General features: G+C 50.3%; 6 protein-coding genes across 6 annotated transcripts; 2 read left to right on the forward strand and 4 right to left on the reverse strand.

The window, feature by feature from the left end:
* Positions 1-770: 770 nt before the first annotated feature.
* Positions 771-5,561, reverse strand: ALT_3845 (protein btn1; the record flags this gene model as incomplete). Its single annotated transcript, XM_033560464.2, has 5 exons — positions 771-3,000; positions 3,058-3,142; positions 4,110-4,546; positions 4,603-5,329; positions 5,414-5,561. The coding sequence occupies 5 exons, from the start codon at positions 5,559-5,561 to the stop codon at positions 771-773; spliced, it is 3,627 nt and encodes a 1,208-aa protein (XP_033416355.2).
* Positions 5,562-6,039: 478 nt separating this feature from the next.
* ALT_3846 (acetylornithine transaminase) lies at positions 6,040-7,606 on the reverse strand (the record flags this gene model as incomplete). Its single annotated transcript, XM_033560463.2, has 3 exons — positions 6,040-7,107; positions 7,162-7,401; positions 7,457-7,606. The coding sequence occupies 3 exons, from the start codon at positions 7,604-7,606 to the stop codon at positions 6,040-6,042; spliced, it is 1,458 nt and encodes a 485-aa protein (XP_033416354.2).
* Positions 7,607-7,912: 306 nt separating this feature from the next.
* On the forward strand, positions 7,913-8,365 carry ALT_3847 (succinate dehydrogenase assembly factor 4; the record flags this gene model as incomplete). Its single annotated transcript, XM_033560462.2, has 1 exon — positions 7,913-8,365. One exon carries the CDS (start codon positions 7,913-7,915, stop codon positions 8,363-8,365), a length of 453 nt encoding a protein of 150 aa, XP_033416353.2.
* Positions 8,366-8,723: 358 nt separating this feature from the next.
* ALT_3848 (hydroxymethylglutaryl-CoA lyase) lies at positions 8,724-9,869 on the reverse strand (the record flags this gene model as incomplete). Its single annotated transcript, XM_033560461.2, has 2 exons — positions 8,724-9,536; positions 9,618-9,869. The coding sequence occupies 2 exons, from the start codon at positions 9,867-9,869 to the stop codon at positions 8,724-8,726; spliced, it is 1,065 nt and encodes a 354-aa protein (XP_033416352.2).
* Positions 9,870-10,180: 311 nt separating this feature from the next.
* On the forward strand, positions 10,181-11,547 carry dph1 (2-(3-amino-3-carboxypropyl)histidine synthase; the record flags this gene model as incomplete). The annotated part of the gene is made up of 2 exons (XM_033560460.2): positions 10,181-10,316; positions 10,388-11,547. 2 exons carry the CDS (start codon positions 10,181-10,183, stop codon positions 11,545-11,547), a joined length of 1,296 nt encoding a protein of 431 aa, XP_033416351.2.
* Positions 11,548-11,864: 317 nt separating this feature from the next.
* ALT_3850 (uncharacterized protein) lies at positions 11,865-14,657 on the reverse strand (the record flags this gene model as incomplete). The annotated part of the gene is made up of 1 exon (XM_033560459.2): positions 11,865-14,657. One exon carries the CDS (start codon positions 14,655-14,657, stop codon positions 11,865-11,867), a length of 2,793 nt encoding a protein of 930 aa, XP_033416350.1.
* Between the last annotated feature and the right edge of the window lie 7,428 nt (positions 14,658-22,085).

Here is a 22,085-nt window from a genome sequence, read left to right on the forward strand (position 1 = left end):
GGTTTGGTTGATTCTGTATTTCATTAGTCAATCGCTGGGGCTGACGCCACTCTTGCGGTTCAGTAATTTCTGCACTTCATGTTGGTTCTCAATGCTATGTAGCCAGGCGAAGAACATAAAAGGTGACATGGCTTGCTACCGCAGAAATTCAGGAATATTCTAGCACGTTGTCCGATCACATGTAGGGTTTGTTTGTCTCTGCCTTGATGGGAATTGCGAATCACTTATGGGATCATTGTCAATTCAGCCCTACCTTATCCACGCAGTACGGAGTGGGTAAGTCTCACCAAGGCTGGAAGGCTAGAACATTGCAGAGATGCAGATAGAGACTAGAAGTAAGCTGATGGTTCTAAGTGTGTTTAACGGTCGGCCCGATTGGACCGGCATATGGCCTGACGGGGGTGACGGATGTATGGACAGCATGCATAAGAGCGAGCTGAATGCAACAGCAATCTTGCCTAAACATCAGATGATTCCGATGGATGGATGCTTGGCTGTATGATATCGGGTATCGTTGCTAAGGTACTATTATTGTATGTTTGTACTATTGTACAATTAGGCTGAAATGAGATCCACTTTCACATGAAGAACATCACCGTAATCACATGCCATATCAGATCTTCAGCTTCACATGCTTCACGAAATCAAAATTTCTTTCTATTTCTGTTCTAGGTCTGGGTATTTACTCAATGATGAAAATTCATCTCGCTCTATACATAAGGCATAATATGTATCGTGTTCGTGTCGCCAATAATATCGATCTCGTTATCTCAAGGCGTCTGCGCTCCCTCCCCGATTCCCATCAGCCCGCCCGCTAAGCCGTTCATTCTGCGATCTAAAAGATCCTCGTGACTGGGAAGACTGTGGAGACTTCTTTCTCGTCTGCGAAGACGTACAGGGCTTTCCAGGTTATCGGAAATGATGTCGTCGGAAACAGGCAGAGTGAGCGTGGTCGGGGCGAGACGCCGTCTTCTACCGAGCCCGCTGGATGAGTCCTTTCGGCCCCTGGATGAACTCCTTTTTCGGATTCCATACTTTGAGTCAGTTCTGCGATCAGAGGTGCTGCTAGCCTCCCGACGGGAACGATAGGGCTTCTGTGACGGCGTGTCCTCCTTGGATTGCCGAGTCTCGCTTGAGTCGAGATTGCCGTGCGCAGGTGTCAAAGGGGTCATTCTGCCGATGCTCATCTCCAGAGGCCTGTCCTCGTCTGCAGAGGACTCACCTGTCAAGCTTCGCTTGTGATTCTGGGAACCCGCTTTCCGGTTTGTTTCTATGGCCAGATTCTTGATATTGACAGGATTATCGTAGAGCGACTGTAAAAGGCTAGAAGACGATTTCTTGACGTCAGCCGTGTCAAACAAGTTCTGGATCCACGCAGCGCATCGGTTGATGTGTTTCCAGCTGTCAGGGAAGAATCCGGCCATCTGAAGGAATCCATGTGATACTCCTGGTAGTAAGGAGACCTCCACGTGGTCCTTTTCATCAAATTCCCGATGGGATTTTTCAAGCCCCAGCTCCTGTCTTTCCCGAAATTGGTGTAATTTGGCCTGGCGTAATCTGCCAGCGAAGATGACCGTGTCGTCGACCAGTGGATCTCGTTCCCCTGTGATGAAGTAGGTCTTGGGAAACCTGGTAAGAAGGCTCTCGGGAGCTAATACAGGCGATAAGAGAAAGTCGGTGCTGAAATCGGGCCGGTTATGAGGTCCAATGTAGAGGATTATCATGGCTCGCATCATCTCTGGGGTCAATATGCGATCATGAACATATGAGATCATGGAGGACACGGCTAAACGAGTCCGGATCTGTTTTGGCTGATGTTCAACAAGTGCAGCTGTTTGAGCTGCGAGACTATCTTCGTTCAATTTCTCGGCAATTCTTTTTGAAGCCTTCTCCCCCAGGTCATCCGCCTCCAAGTCCGCATCGGACAAGAACTCCTGTCTCAGTTCTTCCGTAGATGGTCCAGGCGATGCAAATGGCGTCAGCCTCTGATAATCCATATTCTTTCTCTGCAAAATGTTCTTATTCGTCCGGCGAGCGCTCTTATCCTGGATCAACGACATCTGCTCCTCCGTCATCCAGCTCTCAACTCGCATGTTTAAGGAGGGATACGCCAGTACCAGACCATCTGGGCGTGGCATCACATCCTCAGTCCCTGACTGCAGAATCATCAGGACCATCCCGACAGCTAGGTTTCCGCCAGCACTATCCCCAGTAACCACAATACGTGGCCGCGTGTCTCCACTCAGTCCCAGGCAACGGCCGCGCGTGGTGATGATCATGTGATAGACATCATAGCATTCGTTCAAAGCGTACGGGTAAGGATACTCAGGTGCCTTCTTGTAGTCTAGACTCAATATCGGCATTTTGGTCTTCCCTGCCCAGGCGAGGAGTCGATCTTCCGAGTTGCGCGGGTTCATGGCAACATAGCCACCGCCCGGAATATCCAGAATCACACATGTCTGATCTTTCAGCGCGCTTAGCGGTCCGTCAAAATATAGCCATGCATTCGTCGGCTCGGTGTAAATAGATTGCTTAGGGCGAGGGATGCGGATGGCTCGAGGGCCATAACTCGTCAACCGGGGTCGGACCAACTTCTGAAGTGCCCAAAGATATGGAGTGGTTCCCTTGTTCCACGACACTCGCAGATGTTCCACGGTCAGGGTTGCGCGGACACGGCGCACCATATCATCTGCTTGCTCTGCCGCGAAAAGATAATAGACTGTAAATACCAGCGATGCGATATCCCGTAGCCACTTGGATCTGATCCTCATTGCAGTCCAAAAACCGGCGTCGAGTGCCGTGGTGACCCACGTTGCGCGGAAAAACGACCGAGAGTACAGATTCGCCAGGGGTTCGGGGCTTTCGAGACCAACAATCTTGGCGAAATTGCGGCAGATATAAAGCCATAGAAACACAGCTACGGTGGTTTGCCAGACGGTCAATTTGCCCGACAGCCGTGACGAGATATTGCGGGCAATCGGAGGGCCATGCTTGCTTCCCCTACATGGTATGCTTAGCGGATTGTCCTACTTCCGCCTCCAACAGCGTACGACTTACTTGAATAGATAAGTAGACCAGAATAGGACTACTCCAAAAACTTGGATCTTTCGGAATTTGGTGGAGGGTCTCCCTAGAACGTGATCTATTGCCTATCAGTTGACTGCTTTGACAAAGCCCTCGGAGCGTTCATACCTATCATCTCTGTCAGGCTTCCTGAAAAGCCACAGCTCGATTATTCCCTTGACTCAGATTGACGTTATCGCGGATGCAAGAACCAATATCACACTTCAGGTTCATAGAGTCAGTTGGCGAGGAGAAGAGGAAGGGTGAGGCAGAAGGGTGACGAAAGCAAGGTACAGCTCCCCGATCGTCCTATAAGATAAATAAAGAAACAAAGCGTCTCTCTGAACCTGCCATCCTAAAAATTAGGTAGGCAAATAAGTGTGGAGACCCCAGAATCATGTTGGTAAACGGGGTATTGCAGAGACTAGGATCTCCAAATGCCAAATGAGTAGAGTGGGGCAGTGACGCGACAAACAATTATTGCAAACAGCAGGAATTGAAAGAATCTCCGGCGTCCAGCAGTCTGGCGCTGACGATGTTTGTTTCTGGGAATCCATTTGGAGGATAGTGGATGGGCTGGCGCAATAATGGTCAGTAGGCAGGCTGCTTAGGGTGATGATGAATGGTGGACAAGCCCGTGACTGGGGCGGAGCATGTGAAAGTCTCCACAAGGATTATCCGGAGATGCTGGAACAACAGGGACTACCAAATCATTGGAGGCTATTAGGTAGTCGTAAATGGGTCAATGGGTCAAGGTCATCTTCAATTTGGTTAAAGAGAGAACCCATGGTTGTCTGAGAGTTGGTTGTGGGTTGTGGATTGTGGATGGCCATCACATGTCAAACCCTCCACAACCCGTGACGCTATCGGTTGATGCGGTCTAAGTCAGATAGGCAAGTTGGCCAGGTATCCTGTGCAAATAATATAGTGTCTATTATATTCCGAGCCATTCGTCATCATTCACACATGATGCATCTATATTCTCCGGCAGTAGTCCCGCCCATGTGTGACTTGCCAGTCACAAAGCCAGACTTCGAAGACCATACTGGCGAAGCCAGCAAGGCAGATACCTGCTGCATCGCTGACTGTGGTCGCTCCTAGCGAGAATTCGCGCTCTTCCTTTGGCACACGATCTCCTATTTCGGCGAATGTGTTGACATAGACCAAACCGCCCAATAACCCCTCCCAGAAGATGATTACAAAAATGATATACACACTGGGGATGAAGTTGAAAACGGCATGAAGGGTCAGTAGTACCAAGTTCAAAATCTGCAGGAAAGACGGGAGGTAGAGGTCATGGATACGGAAGAAGGGCGTGGAGGATCGAGAAATAAAGACACCAACCTGGTAGATGGCGTTGTATGCTGGATAAAACGCACGGAAATGCGCAAAAGGCGATTCGTCAAGCGGGAAGAGCAGTGTTGGAGACACTCCTTGATTTATCGTGTACTCCGCGACGTAGACAAGAAGCAGTGGAAGCATACTAAAGTTTGGATGTCAGTGTGGTACCGGTCGTCGCGGATCAACTCTTCTACTTACAATGGAAAGAAAAGACCCCGGACACGTTTCAAGTCCGCTTTGAAACGCTGCCAACCGACTTTTTTGCTCTGATTGGAAAGATTCGAAGCTCCCAAAAGTCGTTCCCCCTCGTCGAAAATCACGTCACGGCCGCCCTCCATGAATTCGCGTTCCTCTGCGAGCTCCTCTCTTTCCTCAACCGCACGGTATCCAGCGTATGTGGCCGAAATAGGCTGAAGAGGAGATCTTGGCAGGATCATGAAAAAGCTGACTACCATGACTGCTGGCAAACATGAAGATGCCAACAGAGTGGCCTTCACAGTGAGACCCAACGAGGTAGTGGCCAGGGCATATGCACCAGCTCCAACCAGACCAGCCGCTCCTGTTCCACTTCCCCAGGCAGCCAGACTGAAAGGGCCATAGAAATGTGTCAATCCAACGAAGCTCAGCTCTCCACCTCCGCTGGACAAGCTAGCCAGCACAATACCAGCAAGTTTAGTAGCTATCGTCCCGCCATCGGTATACGGAGGGCTCAGTGCAACTAGGAGCATGCCAGTGGCAGAAAGAAAGACGAATATGATGATCCGCACGGGGTATGGCACCATATGGATGAAGTACGGGGCGATGAGTTTCGTTGCGAACGAGGGTATCACGTCCGCTAGAAGGACGACTCCCTTGGGGACACTTGGCCCGACCAGATCGAGGGCGGCCGACAGGATAACAACATACAAGACATTATTGATTAGACCTATAATGATCAGGCAAAGCGCAGAATTGTTAGCATTAGGGGATGTTCCAATCTATGGGACGGCCTCAGTTTGCATTGACTCACCAAAGAGCCAAAAGGCTACGCAGACGCGAGGATCCGCGCCGCTAAACAAGGCACGGAATCGCTGGCAGAACTGAGCCCATGATGAGGATGGAGCACCAGGAAGAGGCAGCATGGGTTGTTCTTCCTCTGTACCGGCAGCAACAGGCATAACCAAGTGAACCGAGGACGTAGGTTAGTATGTTACAAGATGATAGATAATTCTATGAGACACCATATACATCCATCACTCTGAATGTACAAAAAAGCAAGGCGGCACAGTTTTCCGATCGCATCAATCAGGAAATCGCCAATCGCTCGTTTTTGACAACTGGTGAGGATGTAAGTCGATGCGGTCATGATAAGAATGGCAACTGGTCTCGTGACCACAACCTTGGTGCCTTATTGCTTGAGAAGCACCAGGCATCACTAGAGTAGTCATAGTCATAACAGGATAATTCTCTTCAAAACTGGATCGAGTGCTTTAGTTAATGCTCGCGAAGATTATGCTTTCTTTTGTCTATCTATCCGAGAAAATAAATAATAAAGAACATTGTGCTTAAGCTGCAATGAAACAAAAAACGATTCGGTCTAGGGGCAGAATAGTGGTATATCGAAAGTAAAATCAACACCGACTACTCAGCAATTACCTATGCGTTTGTGAAAACAGCATCAAATGTCTGCTCCAAGATCTTCAGAGAAGTTTTGATCTGCTCCTCGGTAATAGTCAGAGGAGGGACGAAGCGAAGACATCCTTCACCAGCAGTAATGATCAGCAGTCCTCGCTCACGAGCAGCGGTTACCAGGTCTGATGCTTTGGCTGTGTGCACCTTGGATAGCTGAACGCCCAAGATCAAACCACGACCGCGAATCTCAGAGATAACATTGGGATACTTCTTCTGAAGGCTCTGGAATCCAGACACGAACAAAGAGGACTTGGCTTCCACAGACTTCTGCAACTCCGGCGAGGCGAGGCGCTCGACGATGTGATGAGCGACTCGGCACGCAAGCGGGTTGCCTCCAAAAGTAGTACCATGATCACCTGTCTTAATGTGCTCCGCAACAGTCTTGCCGGATACTATGGTAGCGCCGATGGGGATACCATTACCGAGAGCTTTGGCCGTGGTGAGGATATCAGGGTGGGCGGCTTCCCCCGATGCAGGCTTCAGGGAGGTGTGAGCATGAGCCCAGAATGAGCCGGTTCGAGATAGACCACATTGGATTTCATCAAAGATGAGGACAGCGCCGACCTCATCACACCGCTTGCGAAGAGCCGCAAGGAACTCAGGAGTTGCGGTATTGACACCGCCTTCTCCTTGGATGGGCTCCACGATAACACCACAGGTGTTGTCCGTGATGAGCTCCTGGAGTTGCTCGATGTCATTGTAGTTGCCGTACTTGAAGCCGGGCACCATAGGTGAGAAAGGAGTCTGATACTTGGGATTGGGTGTAGCGGATAGGGCTCCCATCGTGCGGCCGTGGAAGGAGTTGTGGAAGGAGACGAATTCGTGTTTGGCTCCGGAAGGCTCAAGAGACCGGCCAACCTTACGAGCGAACTTTATGGCAGCCTCGTTCGCCTCGGTTCCGGAGTTAGAGATGAAGACTTGAGAAGCATCGCGCATTGCGCCGGACTCGTGTGTCAATGCAATCAACAGTTTGCTAAGAGCACCAGTCCAGGCATTATGGTAGAGGTTTGAAGCGTGAATAAGTGTCTCGGCCTACGGAGCATGATACGTCAGCTACAAACCCTTGGTGAACCTGAGTATACGCACCTGTTCTGCGATAATCTTTGCGATTTCCGGGTCACAATGGCCGAGAGAGTTGACGGCAATACCAGCGGTAAGATCGAGATACCGCCTGTTCTCCATATCCCAGACATAACACCCTTGTCCCTTAATCATTACGGGAGTTGGTCGCACGTATGTAGGCACCATATACGGGGTGCGCTCCCTGATGAAAGCCGCTGTCGCAGAATCCGCCGCAGGGTCTGGGGTAGGCAAAACTGCCTCTTTCTATAAAGATCGCCATTATTAGGACAAACGATGAATCTAATTTCATATGACCTACAGTCACCTGAGCCTTCACATCTTGAGGAGCATTGGATGTTTGTGTTCCTGCCGCTGCAGAAGCGAATCGTCGCAGGACCGATGACTGAAATCCAGGAACCAGTCGCTTTGTGAGCGGCAGCCGCCGCGAAGCCACACGCATAAAAGTCATTGCGAGTAGCAGTGACACTAGAAGATTGAGAATAAAAGACGACTGAAGCAATTGACTCAGGAAAAGACTAAATAGATAGGAATCAGAGAAGCAGAGTCAGAGTCATAAAGTCGACGACTGAGACTCTGCCTGTGACTGTGATGGGCCCAGAAAAATGCCGCGATATCGGGCGGGCCGCTTATCGGGCAAAACTTACGCAGTAGAAATGACTCGATTGCCATCTCCGCCACTCCGCATTTCCACTTGTTCCGCATATACTTGACGTCTTGTTTGACACATCTTTGCATCTCTCCAACAAGAAACATCATGGCGCTTTCCTTCGTACCTCGCCGGGTATTCGTACCCTCCGCCTCTAGTCTCAGAATCCCATCCCGGTCCTTCTCATGTTACTCCGTTCTCCGAAACGACAAGCCGGCGTTCGCATTCGGCCGCGGCCCAGCTCCTCCGAGACTACCGAAGGAAGAGCAAGAGCTCTTTGAAGAACTTCAGAGACGATCGACCGGCGCATTTAGTACGCCTCGCGCCGCTCCAAAAGTCAACCAGTCACCACACTCCCAACCTGCCGCTGAAAAAAAGCCAGAGTTCAAGGCCACGGGCAAAGGAGAGGAACTTCATCCGGATCTGCGGGGAGGTCTCAAGCCTGAATTTGAGGGTGAGAAGAATCCCAAGACTGGAGAAGTAGGAGGACCCAAGAACGAGCCACTGCGATGGGGGGCCCAGGGCGATTGGAGCTATGGTGGCCGTGTCACAGATTTCTGATTGTGCACTGGCATGATCCTACGTCCCACCTTTGCGACATTGCTATCCTGGCGAAGCTTTGCATACTGCATCATTTGGCGTTGCGCATACTGGCTTCTTGATGGACTTAATCAGTGAAGAGAGATACTGATCGCCCTCCCAATTGTACTATAGATGAGCGTGGGAAGAATGTATGATCAAGTGAATTATATTAGTTGTATATGACATGATGAATTACTCATTTCAAGATTTCTTGACGCTACTTGAAATATAAAACCAGACACGGAGAGGAAGTATACAATGCATAAGACACAGATTGATGGAGGCCATGGTTATTGAACATGAAATCAATGTAAATGGTTATCAAAAAGACTTATGTTCACTTTTCCTGAATTCTCGCAAGAATTGCCTTTCCCGCCCTGCTCTCATTGAACCGGCCCAGCTCGCTGCTAATCCACGAGCCAATCTTGGACATTTCTTCCAAGTTGATACCAGTATGCATGCCAAGTCCATGCAGTGTGTGGATCAAGTCTTCGGTTGATACATTACCAGTAGCACCCTTAGAATAAGGGCAGCCACCGAGACCCCCGACACTACTGTCGAATATACGAATGCCGTGTTCCAACCCCACTATGGTGTTCACGAGGGCTTGGCCGTAGGTGTCGTGGAAATGAAGTGCCAGGTCTGTGTTTGCAATACCGGCGGCCTTGAGTGCTTGCAGAAGCTCAAGGGTCCGTGGCGCAGTTCCCATGCCGGTAGTGTCGGCAACCGACACTTCATCAGCGCCCATTTCAAGAAGGGTAGCCGTGATGTCCGCGACTTTGGAAGGAGGAACATCTGGACCTTCGTATGGGCAGCCCAGAGCCACAGAAACATATCCTCTAACCCTGATATCTTTCGTCTTGGCCAACGCTACGATGGGACGGATCCGCTCAAGCGACTCTGCAATGGTACAATTGGTGTTCGCTTTGGAAAATGCTTCCGTTGCAGCAGCGAAGAGTGAAATTTCAGTCGTGGTTGGAGGCTTGGTCGCTGAACCTGGTGTCTCTGCTGCAGAACCCGTCGCATCCATAACCTTGATGAGAGACTCAAGCCCCTTGACGTTTGGTACCAGATAATTATAAGCAATAGCATGCTGCGACTGGGGTGGTGACTGGAGCAGATGTTCGCAGATTTCTGCAGTGCTAGCCATCTGATGGGATCCAGACCAGTCAGTCAAAAACTTCATGCTCGCTGCTTCAAACAGATCTGCAGATAATCATGAGATGTATACCTGTGGCACCCATTTCGCAGGTACGAAAGATCCCGCCTCGATGGTCGTCACTCCCGTCTTCGCCAACTTCTCGATGAGCTGTAGCTTCGTTGCAAGCGGTATAGATTTCTTTTCGTTCTGCAGACCATCTCGTGGACCTACTTCGACAATGCGAACGTGGTCCGAGGTTAGCCGCGCCTCTGTCGCAAAACGTCGAGCAGGTGGAGCAGCTCGAAGGGCAGAGAAGAGGTTCAATCTCGGTCGGAAAGCCATAGTCAAAGGGAAATTCAATATGACCAGAAGACAACGTCACTCAAAGAACTGATCGGGAATGTACGAGTATCCTGGAGACAGGAATGAGTAGCTGCCATTGCCTCGAGACGCTTTATCGAGCCGAGAATGCGGAGAAAAGCCGCTTGGTTACACTCGGCGACCCCACCTGGTCCTTCCGCCACCATCAATATTTGTGGTCCACCTTAGTCAGGATAGGAAAAGAAAATCAGACTATCCCACTTTGAAACGAGCAGAATTGACAGTCCATCATGACAGAGCCATTGATGTCTTCTGCTGCTCCAGAAACGAAGATGGAAGAGACTGCATCGTCTAGCAATCTTCGGCAACCAAAGAAGAGGTTTGTCGGAAGACGTACAGCAGATGCGCAAGCACAAAAAGAAGCCTCGTCAAGTTCCAAAGATGTCGAGTCTACAAGCATTCAACGAGGTGAGTGGCCGGTCTTCTGTTTTTATGCTGATTCGCACTTGCAAACATAGGCTGATGATGCTTTCTAACAGTCGCCCCCCGAAGAAACCCAAGAACACTGAATCAAGTCCCGCTCGAGATCCTGGAAGATCCTGAAATCCAAGCCGCGATTGAACTTCTGCCCAAGAATTACTCGTTCGAGATTCCCAAAACGATCCATCGGATACGGACATCGGGCGCCAAACGTGTTGCTCTGCAGTTTCCAGAGGGTCTACTCATATTCGCTACCACAATATCCGATATCCTGACGCAGTTTTGCCCGGGGACGGAGACTTTGATAATGGGCGATGTCACCTACGGCGCCTGCTGTATCGACGACTATACCGCTCGTGCTCTAGGATGCGACTTGCTGGTCCACTATGCGCACAGCTGCCTTATCCCCGTTGACGTCACCCAAATCAAAACCCTCTACATCTTCGTCGACATCAGCATCGACACCTCGCACCTGATCGCGACGCTGGAACGCAACTTCCAGCCGGGAAAGACCATCGCAACCGTCGGCACGATCCAATTCAACGCAACCCTTCACGGCCTCAAACCTGTGCTTGAACGCGCCGGATTCAGAGTCGTCATCCCGCAAATCGCACCGCTGTCCAAAGGCGAGATCCTAGGCTGTACCTCGCCGCAACTCTCCCCCACCGAGATTGATATCCTCCTCTACCTCGGCGACGGCCGCTTCCACCTTGAGTCCGCAATGATCCACAACCCTACCATTCCCGCATACCGCTACGACCCGTACTCGCGCACACTCTCTCGCGAGACGTATTCCCACGACGAGATGCACACCCTCCGCCGAGACGCCATCAACACCGCCAAGTCGGCCAAAAAATGGGGCATCATCCTAGGCTCGCTCGGCCGGCAAGGGAACCCGAACACCATGGCCATGATCGAGAACCATCTCAATGAGCGCAGTATCCCCTTCGTCAACTTGCTTCTGAGCGAGATCTTTCCCGGAAAGCTGGCGTCCATGTCGGATGTCGAATGTTGGGTGCAGATCGCTTGCCCCAGGTTGAGTATCGATTGGGGCTATGCGTTCCCGCGACCGCTTCTGACGCCTTATGAGGCTTTGATTGCGTTGGGTGTGAGGGAGCACTGGGATAGCGCGAACAAGGGTGTATACCCAATGGACTTCTATGCTAAAGAGGGGCTAGGGAGAACAAAGCCTCAGCAAGCTTTGCAGGGGGCTGCTTGATAGTCACTTTCCGTCCATGATTGAAAGGTATGAAAGAAAAAAGAGGTTACGATATTTCAAAAGATGATGGTCATGAGAAACAAGAAATGAGGACGGAAATCTTCTGCCAAACGCCGAGAACATCTTAACAATAGTGCTTGGTGAAATCGTTCGTATTTCCCTTAAATTCATTCCATGATGCCTGTGGCTGGCTTGTAACAGCGCTCTGGCACAGATATTCTACACATACAAGATGGCCTTTCTCGAATTTGAAGGCAGATCCCTTCCCGCTAATCATACATTTCATCCAATAACTTTCAATCCGTTCCAACGGCATGTCATGGCCCCTTGACTTCATCTGCGCTATCCGTGTTCAAATCGCTTGTGCTACCTCTGCGGAGGGATAAGATGCTCTTGCTCGCTAGTTCGTCAGCAGTGCGTTCCGCCGCCCGCCATCTCGTCACCGCTTGCTCGACATCTTCGAACATCTCCAGAGTGTCTTTGATGATTCCTCCTTCATCCGGCTCGGGGACTTGCGTGCTTTCTCGTGACCCACTATCGCTGATCATCGGGAAGGCAGGGCCGAACCCACGTTGCGGAATGGGATTGAACATGACGGCGTTAGCGAACATACGAATCAGTTCTTTCTCCAGCTGTGCCGAGTTGACAATTGCCTTGGGAGGAATCACGTCTTCAGTCTTTGGTAGCACTAGAACAGCGTTCTTGGAAGTCGTGCCTGCATTGGGAGCCGGGGACTCTCCATCTGCAGCGGGCGTGCTGGCAGCTTCTGTAGCTGCAGCCACAGCTCTACTGCCTTGATGGATGGACGACTTGATCGATTTCAAATCTTGCGGTCGATATATGAGATCCCGATACCCAGGTGCGTCCCGCTCAGCCAGCGGCTTCGCAAATATTGAGGCATGCTTGTGCATGGTCACATCATTCATTATGGGTGCTCCGGTTCTGGGAAAGTTACGAGGACACAACACGAACGATGCGGACTGTGTCAATTCCGGCCGGCTAGGCTCAGTCGGTACTGGCTCTGGCTCTGGGGCGTCACTGATCCCCCGCTTGCGTTTCGGCCTCCCTCTCCCTGGACGCTCTTCGGTCTGAGGCAAAGCGGCAGCGCCTTTTCGGGCCCCACTGGCACGACTCTCCAATTCAGATGTCTCTGGGATATTGGCCGGTGTGCCAGGCAACTCATGCTTGATCTTTCCAATAGGCCCGTTTCCGGCCTCGGCGACGGATTCCTCGTCGCGAGATACTACGGACCTTCCCCGGCTTCTTGAGGAGGTAGTGCTTCGATCCCGTTTCTTTCCCGCAGCGGCCCCTGTGGCTTTTTCTACTTTGGCTTTCAGCCGCCCTTTAGGTTCAACATCTTGCAGCAGGCTGGTTTCCTGGATTGCTCTCGCCCCCTTTTCTTCAATGGCTCGGCGTTTGTTTCGGCGGCCTGCTGTTTCTTCTGGAAGTGGCTCAGAAAACTCAATTGGCGACGGTGCCCTTTCGCTAATAGGGCTGACATCCTCTGACCGAGGTCGAATCGGTGATCTGGGCGACAAGGGAATGCTAAGGCGAGGTGTCTTCTTCCAAGGTGTAGAAGATCTCGTATCGACGGAGAGCTGAGGGCGATGGACATTTTGCGCTTCCGAAAGCAACCCTTGCGCTGCTCCGACAGGCGTCTGGTAACCCCGAGCATGGCCGTTGATAGCTGTCGGTGCCGAAGCAGGTACTGGCGTAGAAGGTACAGGCGTTTGGGGTGTGGCTTGAATTGGCTTTTCAGGCTCCGGTTTCGGTGTCTGTTGGAGAGGGTTGGCGGATGGTCTCCCCACCATAGCACGCTTATCTGCCTGTTGTTGCGGGTAGGTAAAGGGCGGTGGCTGCGGGGTCTGAGATGGCTGATGTAAGGACCACTGCTGAATTATTGGCTGGGGTGTGGGAGGGTGAGGTGCTGAGACAGATGTGGCAGCTGAAGCACCCTTTTTGCCTGCAGGTCTGGCTGCTGAAGCTGGTGATGGAGCAGGAACAGGAGCAGGTTCGTGAACGTCATGCTGAGCTTGCAAGGTCGCCGCGGTAAAAGTTGGCAAATTGCCCGGGTTCGGAGTTTGGGTAGCGGCGGGCTGCTGCGAAGGTATAGCAGGCTCATTCTTCGCCTTTTGCGCCGAAGACACGGTTGGAGGCACGTTGGCAGGTGCTTGTTGAACTGCCGAGGGTGCCTGACCATCAACCAGTTGTGGTTGTGATGGTAATCCAGCATGCTTGTGCGGGAAAAGTTGAGCATGAGGCGGTTGCGGTTGCTGCTGCACCACTCGGAGCTGTTCTTCACGCGGTTGAGCTGGCGGTTGAGTAGGTAGCACCTGAGGTTGTTGTGCCGCTGCGGCCGCTGTCGACGGCGCGGTCGGTTGCGCTAGCTCTTCTTGCGGTTGAGAGGGTACAATATCCTTGCGCTGCGATTCCTGCTCTATTTGCTTGACTTCGGAATCCAACGGTAGCTGGACTGCAGGTTGGCTGGGTTTCTGCCGAAGTTGCTGAGCGGGCTTTTCCTCCTTCACATCCAATTCCATGGGCTCCGGCGCAAAGTCTTGTTTTGATTGTGATCCTCGTACTGTGGATGCCTGTACAGACGTCGGCGCAGGTGCTGGCTGTGAGGTTTTCTGACGCTCCTCCTTCTGTAGCCTTTCAATTTCATCATTGATTTCTTTATATCTCCTCTCCTCATTCCGAATCTCTCTAGTCGCGAGTTCCTTGTATCTGGCATATAGATGAGACACTAACTCGGGAAGAAAGCTAGCATGGCTTCTTCCCTTATCCACTAAGACCTCCGGACGTGGACTCGCGATCTTACGTTTCAGAGGGTTAGTAGGTTGCGCGCCTTCGGGATGTACACCATTTTGTTCGGGAAGTGGGACGGCTCCGGCGCCATCTAGTCCATCTCGCATCAAGGTCGTGTACAACTCCTCGAGCGCCTCCGGGCTGAGCCTGTCCGCATTGAATGCGACATTCTCGCGAACGAACGTATTGTTACGTAGAATATCGGATATGGATGCGAAGTTGATAGGACGGGTACCCAAGGTGGCGAGAGACTGGAAGAAGAGGAGAGATTCAAAAGGAGTGTAAGCTGACAGAGGAGGCATCCCCCATTGCCCGTTTAGTCGGCCACTGGGGGAGAAAGATTTAGAGATGGGGGCCACGGTGATGGACGATGTCGGCGGTTGGCCCGATGGACCCGGATCCTCGAATCAACCAAACCACGAGAGAACGCGACCACGATTGGTGCGGCTAGCGGTTTAGACCATTAGTGCAGAAAACCGCAGGGAGGAAAATCTTGAAAGGGAGGCAGTGTCCAGAAACCGACAAAAAGCGAGCCGGTAAAAATAGGGGGAAAATTAATGCTTTGGAATTAGAGAAAAATTTCACTTGAAAGGGTGTATTTGATGAAAAGGACGAATTCTTGATGGATTGAGAATATGGTGATGAACACGTTGCTGGGTGCAGAGGGATGAGCTACTGCTATGACAAGACTGTCTCTGGTGGTCTCTCTGCTTCCTTCCAGAGAGGGAAAATTTGACAAAGGACCCCGACCGCCCAACAGAGGGGCTAGATCACGTGATTAATTCCACTGATCGACATGCCCAAAATTATCTATGTGGAATTCTGGTATGCAATAATAATGGTTGATGTAATTACTTGACAGTACGGCCTCCTGTACCTTAGGTAAGGCACCTCCTTTTCAGGGGTCCCATTTCAGATGAAGCACCCTGGCGATGACACTACTTTATCTTGCAGCATGACGACAATGCATGTCATTATATTATCTATATCCATACCATGCGAGGTGTTGTAGGTCCACCCATTGGCATTAATCAGCCATAGTGATCCTGGAGAATGAGAGTCCACGATTAGAGTCACGCATTGGCATGCTAGTTGAGAATTCAAACTTTCAGTCTCCCCCCCCGGCAGCCATTCAGAGGACTCAAGAGGTGCTTTGACCACTAACGAGTACATCATTACCGACGAGGAAAGGAGCAGGGGCTGAGATACCTATGGAGAACCTTGCCTCTATTACTACTGGAGAATTACCTGGGATATCATTGTATGACGTCTGCCACTGGGACTTTGATATCGGATGATAGAAATGCTGCGACTTTACATGACTATTACAAAGGTACATGCCTTAAAATGACAATACCCCACATCGTCAGGGGCTTCTCTCAACTAGGCAACTCATAGGTCAGCCCAGGTAGCAAGTTCAGAACCCCCTTTCTCGAAGCTCCTTGTCCAACTGTGGGAAGCTGATAGTGGCATTGCAGTGCGCGCTTCCCAAGTTGGGTAAATGGCTGATTGAGTAACAACAGAGTTCTCGTCTCATTGGGACCTGTGGCATCTCCAAACATGAGAAGGTCAGGAAGTATAAACAATGGCAGTTCCTGCAGTGGCGGATAGTGGACACCAAAATGGAGCTTTTAATCTCCCCATAATTTTAGATTCGACGACCTTTTGTATGGAGAAATATCTAATTACTACAGACACAAAAGAAAAGGAGACAGGAGAAATAGCAGTAGACGACCTAACCAGGCACTGTAGCGCAACAACTTACTAAGTACTACTGATCAACCTGTACTATCGCTTATTATTTTTTCATCTTCTTGTTTGTTTCCAATTCCCTCCCTTTCTCATCAATTCTGCTTTGGCCTTTGGTACTCCTGCTGCGATAGCCGAACACCTGCTTGTTGCGCCTTGCAACACTCCGACCGTGCACCATCGCCCCGATAGCCTCCTCGTTGCTGCTCTTCTGCTCGGTTCGCAGAGCGGTTCCTCCCCTTGTGGTCTATAGGAGTGGCAGCATATCCAGCAATCAGTCCCGTCCGTCCATCAAGCTTTATAATAGATTCTCAGCCGGTCCTGGTCTCATGCTACTATATTAATCTCGCTTTAGTTCTTATTTCTTTTAATTTTACCTTTTTGCTTGATAGACCGATAGCATTAATCCACCCCTTCCCCTCCTGACGCACGCTCAAACACCCGTCTCCTCCTTAACTGAACAAAGACAACCAACCGATCTGACAGCGTCTATACTCTTTATCTTTCTCGACCAGATTGTACTTTCGTACCGCATCTGATCTCAGATAATCGACCCTGTTGATAATAGGGCAACATGTCGGACATGGAGCAGGAATGGAAACCAAAGGGTCGCCCACAGTCGTTCGTCTTCCCGTTTGCGCCCTCTCCGATATCAAAACGTTGGCGTTGACCAAGACATGGCAGGACCATGGCTCAGGCCTTTTCCTCAACGCTGGATAGCGTCTTCGCACTGGACTCGGATGTTGATCACCTTTCGCAGACTATAGATCAGAAGTAAGTTCTCATTCGAGGCTCGTTCGCTGTATGACGAGATAGTTGGGTTGACTAATGGTCCTGGTACCTCAGGAGATTTCAAATGATCATACAAACGAGAGAGTTGGAGGAACTGCAGGCCAAGATCCGCGAGACCGAGCGACGTCTGAAAGCTCGTCAATCACTCATCGTGGATGGAAACGGCTCCGGAAACAGCGCAGGCGCATCGAAGGTGGAGAACGAATACCGGACAGCAGGTAAGGAAACTGAAACTGACGGTCTTCTACCGGTATGTGTATGAGTGCGGCTCACAAGGTCTCGTCCGAAACATAGAGTCCTCCACTTCGACCGCGACATCTCCCACAGATTCAGCGGGGCAGTACTCCAGCAGTGACGAACAGCGAGACCAAGACCGAAGCCGCAACTCGTGATCGAACTTTGCGGAATCAAGACTGGTCTCGGCCAGTTTGTATGGGTAACGAATGCGGTTTCAGTGAAATGAATTTACTCTTTTCTTCACCTACCTTTCAAGGGACATGGTTGAGAGCATCAAGTTTGCTGGTGTCTTCTCTTCCCATTCTTATCGTCTTCCAGCGACATGTATACCAGATCATGGACGATGCCGGAACTTCTTTTGTCCAGATTGCCATGAGCTTCTGGAGAGCATCGCAGCCACTGGCATACTTGGTCAAATCTGTGCATGCATGTATATGCCGTGCGGCAATCCTCCCCACCTGGAGACTCGTGTTCACTTTGTTGTGGCATACAATGTGTTTATCGTTTACTACCACTTAATCATAATTTTTGTCATGCTGAGAAGACATCTTTCTTTGCAATTCTTAGCAGGGGTCGACTTTCAAATGTTATTTATTAAATAGATGAGGGGAGAGGAATAGTGAGTGTCTCGGTTTGACTCTATTTCTAGGGGAATCCTGCATGAGCAGGCGAAGGGTCCGTTGCACTTTTAGATACAGCACTTTATGGGCGTTCGATCAGTCTGCCACTGTCCCAGTTGTATGAAATAATTCTTCCTTTTTCGGCTTCACCTAAAGAAATCTACTATAGCCTTCTGCCAGACTTGAAAGCGAATAGCAGAATAACCTCAAACACAAGCATATAATCTACATGAGATCCACTTGCTTATCACAAATCTGGGATCTACTAACTCCGTACCTTTAACTTGTTCCTTTCTCGTACGAATCGCTTGCCATCTGGCATTTCCACTCTCAGCAACGAAAAGTGGTAGGGGTACGCCACTTCCTTGATTCGTTTCCTTGCAGCCAAACTGATGTTTCCTGAATAGAAGGCTGCTGGAGAGCTTTGCACCATTTAGCATAGTATAATGCGCTTCTTGAACATTATTCATTCCCAGGAAAATTCCCAAGTCAGGGGGCTGCATTCTGTAGTTGTAACTCAATGGATGCAATACAGCGGACGCGAGGCTAGGCTATTGCAATTTTTATGCCAATCAAACTTTAAATGCATGCGATTCTGATCCTGGCATCTCTGTTAGAATACAGGTAGCTTGCTTGCTGCAATTGGAAGATACGCAGGAATTGGTCGTTACGCGGTGGAAATGTCTGCGAACCTGAGAGATGTTCCCATGTGGCATTTGACCTCCAATACCCATTGATCTCTTACGGTATCAACTAAGTCAATTCGAGTAGATGCATTATGACGGAGATGAATATTTAGTCATATCTACTTCTAATCATTAACAAATATGCACTACTATATCCAGCTAACGCTGCATACATTTTCCTACTCTGCTTGGCCGTCGATGATGTCAGATCTGGCCCTTACTTGTACCCCTCTGAATGCTCCACCTTCACAGCTAACAAACCTTGGAAACCCCCAGCAATCCAGAAAGATGCACCGAGCGACGAGTCCAGACTACTCTAGTTATCAATTTCTGATAAGCCGCTGCGGTCATCGGACAAATCAGGTTCCCTCGGTCCCTCAGTTCTTGTCAATCTGTCTTGCTGAGCTGTACATGCAGTGAAGCTCAGAAAAAAGTAGCTAGAGTCCTCCCGCATCCAATGTAACTACACCCAAGGTCAAGGAACAGAGCTTGCCCTGTCGGCTAGTTCTTGGTAGTAGTAGTAGTATTATTATTATTATCTGGCGTGCCCGCACACTCGCTCTTCACCCATCTCTCTTCTAATTTTCTGTCTCAATTACTTACGTTTTCCCTTCTCCCTCCTAGATTTCTCCGGAGTATCGATCTCCGGTTTATCTGACCATGGTTTTGATTGACAAGCAAGAGTACCTCACCCAAGAGGAACAGCGTCTCAAGGAGGATCGTGAACGGACCAGATACTGGAAGAAATGGGGTCCTTATGTCGCAGAGAGACAATGGGCCACAGGTGAGTTCGCATTCTATTCATGAGTCGCTTTTCGCGGCATCACTGGTAATTTGGAGCTTGCCCGCTGATAATCTCATCCCCGGCCGTCTGCAGTCCGAGAGGATTATTCGTAAGTACTTCTCCTCCTTCAGAGTCTTGGACATTATGATTATTGTGTCCAATGCAATGCTTTTTTACAATTGCTGACGAATTATCAGTGAAAATGGAGACGCATGGAGTTGTAAGTCCATCTTATCCATATGTGAATTGCGCGGGGCTGATCGACGTACCTGTTACGCTTAGATTTCTCCCACGATCACTCCCGGTCAAGAACATATCGGTGGGGCGAGGATGGGATTGCTGGTGTCTCGGATACCCATGGCTTAGAAAATATCGCTTTTGCCTTTTGGAATGAGAAAGAGTATGCCCACGCTCTCTGGATATGCGATCTGAACGGAGTTCTGACATTGACTGTTGAACAGCGACTTCTTGAAAGAGCGCCTGTTTGGATTGTCGAATCCTCAGGGAAATCATGGTGAGAGCATCAAGGAAGCTCACTTTCACCTGGATAATACCCCAACCGTGAGCAACTCCTGTCGGCTGCTTAACTATCCGTCGCATTGACATGCGTGTTTCTAGCATTCGTACATGAAATACCTCTACAAGTACCCTCAGAAGAAATTCCCCTACCAGGATTTGATCGATGAAAATGCGCGGCGTTCAAGACAGGACCGTGAGTACCAGCTTCTCGACACCGGCGCATTCGAGGATAACCGCTACTGGGATATCTTCATTGAGACCGCCAAGGAGGGGGACGATGAGGAGGAACTCATGTTCCGTGTCATTGCCTACAACAGAGGTCCCGAACCCGCGCCGTTGCACATAGTCCCTCATGTCTGGTTCCGAAACAACTGGTCTTGGGGGTATGAGAATGAGAAGGAGAAACCCTCAATTGAGAAAGTGTCGCCGCTTACAGCAAAAACCTCTCACAAGAAGCTGGGAGAGCGATACGTACGATTCTCGCCTTCTCCAGCTGTCGGCGATAGCCAGGAGGATATCGTGCCTCGTATGCTGTTCACTGAGAACGAGACAAACAACGAGCTCCTGTGGGGCACTAAGAACGACCAGCCCTACGTAAAGGATGCGTTCCATCGCCATATCGTCAACGAAGAGAAGGATGCCGTTAACCCCGCCAACAAGGGAACAAAGTTCGCCGCTTGGTATGCCTTTGACGAGGGAGACGGCATCCCTCCAGGCGAGTGCGCAGTCGTCCGCTTCAGGTTCTCCCGCAAGAACGAGCAATTCATCGACGAGGAAGTGCTGGACGATACAATCGAGCAGCGAAGGGCAGAAGCTGACGACTTTTACTACCGAATCAGCCCTCTCCCGATGAGTGACGATCTGCGGAATGTCCAAAGACAGGCCTTTGCCGGCATGATGTGGACGAAGCAATTCTACCACTTCATTTGGGACCAATGGGCGAATGGAGACCCTGGAATGATACCACCGCCCCCGGGAAGGAAGCATGTGCGCAATCAGCAATGGAAGCATCTATACATTGATGACATCTTGTCTATGCCGGACTCTTGGGAATATCCCTTTTTCGCGGCGTGGGATACAGCTTTCCACTGCATTCCGCTGGCCATGATCGATCCAGATTTCGCGAAGAAGCAGCTGGACCTGCTTACTCGTGAATGGTACATGCACCCGAATGGCCAGCTCGCGGCTTACGAATGGAACTTTGGGGACGTTAACCCTCCTGTCCATGCATGGGCCGTCTTCAGAACGTTCAAGATTGAACGGAAGATGTACGGCCGGCAGGACCTTGACTTCCTGGAGCGCGTCTTCCAGAAGCTGTTGCTGAACTTTACCTGGTGGGTCAACCGCAAGGACTCCGAAGGTAAAAATGTTTTCGAGGGCGGTTTTCTGGGTCTGGATAACATCGGACTGTTCAACCGTTCTGAGCCTCTTCCGACTGGAGGTGTCTTGGAACAGGCGGACAGTACTGGCTGGATGGCTTTCTATTGTCTATGCATGCTTAATATAGCTCTTGAATTGGCTAAGCATCGCCGAACTTACGAAGACAGTGAGTCAACGTTCTACTAGATCACGGACTTCCCACTAACTGAAGCTAGTTGCGTCCAAATTCTTTGAGCACTTCCTTCTCATTAGTGATGCTATGACTTTCAAGTCAGGAGGCAAGGAATCCTCTCTGTGGAACGAAGAAGACGGGTATGTGTCATGCAATAGTCACGAGTGGTGGGCTAGCAGCTGATCCTTCACAGCTTTTACTACGACGCGATTTCTTACGGCGAGCCATGGACACAACAGCTTCCTGTGAGGTCGCTGGTTGGCTTGATTCCTCTTTATGCGGTTCTGACGCTCGAACCTGAGCTGATTAACCAGTTCCCTTCATTCAAGAGGAGAATGGAGTGGTTCATTGAAAACAGGCAGGATGTCGCAGAAAGAAACATTGCCAGCATGAAACGGCGCGGGAAGGACGACCGACTCCTTCTGTCGCTGGTGAGTAAGGACCGTCTGGAGAAGATTCTCAAGAGGATGTTGGACGAAACCGAGTTCCTGTCCGAGCACGGTGTTCGGTCTATGTCCAAGTACCATGAGAAGCACCCGTATTCCATGGACGTCAATGGACAGACGTTCAGAGTCGGCTATGTGCCAGGTGATTCCGACAGTGGGTTGTTTGGAGGAAACAGCAACTGGCGCGGACCCGTCTGGCTGTGTGTCAACTTCTTACTTGTTGAGTCCCTTCTCAGGTTCTACATGTTTTACGGGGATTCTTTCCAGGTGGAGTGTCCCACAGGCTCGGGAGACTACATGCATCTAGGCCACGTTGCCGAGGAGATTCAGCATCGTCTGCAGCAC

Source organism: Aspergillus lentulus (assembly GCF_001445615.1).
Source record: "Aspergillus lentulus DNA, contig: Alt08, strain: IFM 54703, whole genome shotgun sequence".
Lineage (NCBI taxonomy): Eukaryota > Fungi > Ascomycota > Eurotiomycetes > Eurotiales > Aspergillaceae > Aspergillus > Aspergillus lentulus.